Source organism: Hydra vulgaris, chromosome 12, assembly GCF_038396675.1.
Source record: "Hydra vulgaris chromosome 12, alternate assembly HydraT2T_AEP".
Lineage (NCBI taxonomy): Eukaryota > Metazoa > Cnidaria > Hydrozoa > Anthoathecata > Hydridae > Hydra > Hydra vulgaris.
In genome coordinates, this window is record NC_088931.1 from 77,317,501 (window position 1) to 77,322,284 (window position 4,784).

The 4,784-nt window shown below is 29.7% G+C and overlaps 1 protein-coding gene across 1 annotated transcript in view; it reads left to right on the forward strand.

Moving 5' to 3' along the window:
• Nucleotides 1–4,024, forward strand: part of LOC100203927 (transcription factor E2F7) — a 27,818-nt gene extending 23,794 nt beyond the window's left edge. The window contains exons 8-11 of the mRNA XM_065814526.1: nt 354–509; nt 2,467–2,541; nt 2,616–2,786; nt 2,929–4,024. Of these exons, the coding sequence (XP_065670598.1) occupies nt 354–509; nt 2,467–2,541; nt 2,616–2,786; nt 2,929–3,920 (1,394 nt within the window). The 3' untranslated portion in view covers nt 3,921–4,024. The remainder of the gene's footprint in view (nt 1–353; nt 510–2,466; nt 2,542–2,615; nt 2,787–2,928) is intronic.
• Nucleotides 4,025–4,784: the final 760 nt, after the last annotated feature.

Consider the following 4,784-nt stretch of genomic DNA (forward strand, 5'->3'; position numbering starts at 1 on the left):
CCTGTGGTTTTAAGGTACCTTAAGGTGCCTTAAAACCATTTCCCTATATTATAATATTAACACTTATTTGTTGTTAATTTTGAAGTATTTGACAGCTCCAATCATAGGTCTTGGACCATAGGGTGCCTATGATTTAGGCAGGGCACTGGTATTCTTTACAAAAAAATTTTTTTTTATTAAGAAAATGATTTATAATACCTTGGTTAAGTTATACCTTATAGTTGAATCTATAAAATAGTTGAAGACAAATGACCAGAGCTACGAAAAAAAAACTTTTAATCATGATCTCTCAATGATTTTTTGTTTACTGTATTTTGTTGTTACTTTAATTTATATACAGATATTTTTTTTAGCAAAGGTTCGTCGCTTATATGATATTGCTAATATCTTAATAAGTATAAAGTTTCTAGAGAAGTGCATTTCTCATGAGGATTACTCAAAAAAAGCTGCATACAGATGGGTTGGTTTTGACTTGAACACTTTGAATGAAAATGTTGATTTCAAGCAGGGTAATAATGCATTACTGTTTATATTAACTACTGTTTATATTAACTACTGTTTATATTAACTACTGTTTATATTAACTACTGTTTATATTAACTACTGTTTATATTAACTACTGTTTATATTAACTAACTACTGTTTATATTAACGACTGTTTAGAACAGTGTTTAATAACTAGTTTTTATCTATGGAATTAAAAGTTATTTATAATAAGACTATAGATAATTAAAGGGAGAATTGATAATATGAAAAGTAGATAAAATAAAAACATCTAAAAGTCATTGCTACTTTTTCTTTTTATCTTTATCTATTCTAATTAAAACAACTGCTTTAAAAGATGTGCTGTATATTAAAGATGTGCTATATTTTGAAGATGTGCTGTATATTGATAATTTGCTGTATATTGATGATGTGCTTGATATTAAAGATTTGCTATATATTGAAGATGTGCTGTATATTGATGATGTCCTATATATTCAAGATGTGCTGTATATTCAAGATGTGCTGTATAACAAATATATTGAAGTTTAAGTATTCACTTTCTGCACAATTAAGATTCTTTGAGTATCTAGGCAATAGGTTTCTCTGTATTTCTCTCTAGGTTTCTGTGTTTGTAAACTTGACCGTGCAAAATTATCTAAAATTAAAAATAGTTTTTTACTTGCTCTCTTTTAACTTTGTAAGTTTGGCAACTTTCAAAAAATATTGAAATATGTAAAAAAAAACTTTTCAGAACATTAAATTGTTGATTTTTTTTAATCAATTTTTTTAGTAGTTTGTTTCTTACGTAAAAGCAGAGCTGATATCTAATCATTCAGCTGGTATCTTGTCAGTCAGCTGGTATCTCGTCAGTCAGCTGGTATCTCGTCAGTCAGCTGGTATCTCGTCAGTCAGCTGGTATCTCGTCAGTCAGCTGATATCTTAACATTCAGCTTTTATTTCATCAGTCGTTAAATATAACTTAGTATGCAAATTTATATTTAAAATAAATTTTAAAATCTTACCCTAAATAACTTATTCTATTTATTTAATCCAATTCATAACTAAAATTGTCAATTGTTATTTTCATAGACCCTGATATATTATTATTCTGTTTTATATTTTACGTTTTGCACTATTCACTACGCTATGTATTAACATTTTCTTTTAAAATATACTAGGTATTTTTTAAAAGAAAATGTTGAAAATGGTTTTCTGGAGTCTGTTTTTTATACCTTGTTTGTATGCATATGCTAAGGTACAATACACAACTTACTTTTGACATTTTAAGCGCTTTCTACCAACAATGTCACAATTTAACAAAACCTATGATTATCAATTACTTTTTTTACCAATATTAAATTATATGCAATATAAAAAATGTCAAAAAAAACAAAACTTGTTTGGATGTTTTTAATTTGATTTTGAAAGTGTTTTGTTGTTTTTCAATGTTGTCCAATATAATTTTTCTCATTAGCTCTTGAAGAAAATGTTATGAAAATTTTTTTGGTTGACAACACAACAACTAATAGATTGTTTACCTTATGTAATATCTAACTTTTGTGATTGTTACCCTATGTTACATCTAACTTCTGTGATTTGATACCTTATGTTATATCTAACTTTTGTGATAGTTATCATGTTATATCTAACTTTTGTTTTACTAAAGTATTAAATATTTTCTGCCAATATTGTTTTTTGATTTTATTTTTTTCAAAATAAGTTCTTCTCATTAATTTTTAATCAGCTTAAACTTAGTCAACCGAAACTTTGAATTATAATTGTATAATTAAAATTATAATTGTATAATAAAAATATAATTGTATAATAAAAAGTTCTATAAAGTAAAAAAACATTAAAAGTCATTCTCTTATGGAAAGCTTTTAACATATTGTTTATTACAATAAACAAAAATTAAAAATAGTACAATTTATTATTACTACTTAATTTTTTTGTTTTATTTGAGGTTTTATGTTTTATTAGCTTCAAGAAAAGCTCTCATTAATCAAGAATTCTCATTGACTAGGCACTCACTGTTAGCTCAGGCTCCTAGGAAAGGTTAGTTTTTTACGCCAAGATTGCTACTTATTTATTTTAAACATCAAAATGCTAATGTTTTTTTCATTTACTAGCGAGTGATAAAAAAAAGTTTCAATGTCGCTCTTTCTCTGCTCATCAGTTGTTAGAGTGCAATGTAAAAGAATCCACAACTCCGATCGTTTTACCACGAACATTATCTGCTGCTTCTATAAAAAAGCCTAAAGCTGTAGAAGATGGCTTTGATGTTTACAAAATAGAACAAGGTATTTTTTGTATTTTAATGTTAAATCTTTAATGTTCTGCAATTAATGTTTATTAATTTGCAATGTAAGCATTGATTTAAAAATCTTTATTTATGTTTACATTTAATTTATACTTTTATTTGTAAGCTGTTAATTCATGTAGGTGATAGTCCGAGACAAGTTTTGTTTAAAGAAAAATTGCGTGAACTGCAGAAAGAGTTTCCAACAAAGCTCCCTGGAAATGGATTGTTAGAGCTTCTTTCGGCATGTCGAAGCGATGGATTTAAAAGAACTCTTCGCAGGAGTTTATCATCTGAATTTGATGCCGATCACATAACTCCAGAAAAAAAACTAAAAATAGACGTTTCATTAAATGATACTAATGCCACGGATGTTAATTTGGAGTCTAATTCTGATAGCCCCATTCAATTTGCAAGGGTTTCATCTGCCGTTCCAGCGATCTACCCAGTTCTAGCTCCGTCCTCCCAAAACCAACTAAAAATTTCCGAAAATCTTTTGCGCGATGTTAACACTAAATCTTATCAAAAAGGTTCTTCTCCAGACTCCAGAAATTTAACGTGCTCAAAGCAATCAATGTCTGTGATAGTCAAGAAACCTTTACTTTCATCGACTGTTGAATCCAGCAATACAAATTATTATCAAGTAGTACCAGTACGATACCCTTGCTCTAATAAAATGCAGCATCATCAATTAGTCCAATTACCAATTGTTTTACAGCAAAAGCCTGTTTGCTTACCTGTTGTGGGTAAAAAGGCGCAACTTATATCTCCCCGTAGTGTTACTTCTTTAAGTAGAGTTTTAATGCAACCACCTGTAACATCCAGAAACGTAAAGCTTCAAGGTAAATCTGTAATTACTGTTTCCACTAATTCCAAAATTCAATGTATTTCACCAATGGTTACTTTGAATGGAAGCGTCAATGAAAGAAATTATGTAAGTAAACAATTGCAAAATTACCCTGAGTTATGCACTCCTCCGCAAGTTATAAAGAATGATCCTGATGGAAAACCACTTGCTACACCAATACTTTTCCCTAAAATGACCCCTGAAACTCCTTCAGCAGAGAATATCGTTCCTCATGCCGTCCTCAATACAGTTACTAGAAAATTGATGTCGTTGCATAGCGACAGATAAACTAATTTTTATCAAAATAAAAAGATTTCCCTTCTGTTATTGATCAAATTTTGATAATCTACTTAATATGTTTTATATGAATAGGTAACGAATTTTTATAACAATTTGTTTTTTTAACGTTTTTGTCCCTTTGATTTTTGTGTTATTTATACAAAACGAATTACGGGATTCAAAAATAATAAAATTTAATTCTTGGGGCATCCATAAAGTACAAAGGCAGTAAAACCACCGATTTAAGACCCCCCTTGTGCGCAATTTTATGTTTTCAACGATCCCACTCTCTCTCTCTCTCAATCTCTCTCTCTCTCTCACTCTGCGTACGTTCGCATTATTTATTACAAAATCAACTCCCTCCCCAACGCATAAATTTTCAAAACATTAAAAACAAAAAAACTTTTAGTTAATTCGACGTATCTAGGTATATTACATGATATAGATTTTAAACTCGCGAAATTCTGTTTTTTTTTTTTTAAATAAAATAAAAAGTTTTACGGAGATAATTAAACCGCGTACATACTCGCTGTTTTTGAAACCACCCCCTCTGAACACATCCGTACATTTTTAGGTAACTCCCGCCCCACCACCACCTCTCGTACATACTTCAAAGGAGAAACCAGAGGTTATAGTAAATGGTTTTGTTTTAAAGAAAATACAATTGGACAGAATTGTGCCAATTCGTTTTTGTGAATACTTCAGGGGTGGCCAAATCTAAACCGCGAACAAGCTTCTTAGGATTTAGGATACAAATGAGTTCACCGCCCTGAATTATTTAATTAACGAGTCGGTATCGTGTCAGAAGAATCAAATCTGTTAGTGCGTTTAACCGTCCTAATAAAAATAGGCTGCGCTCTGGATATATCAGCT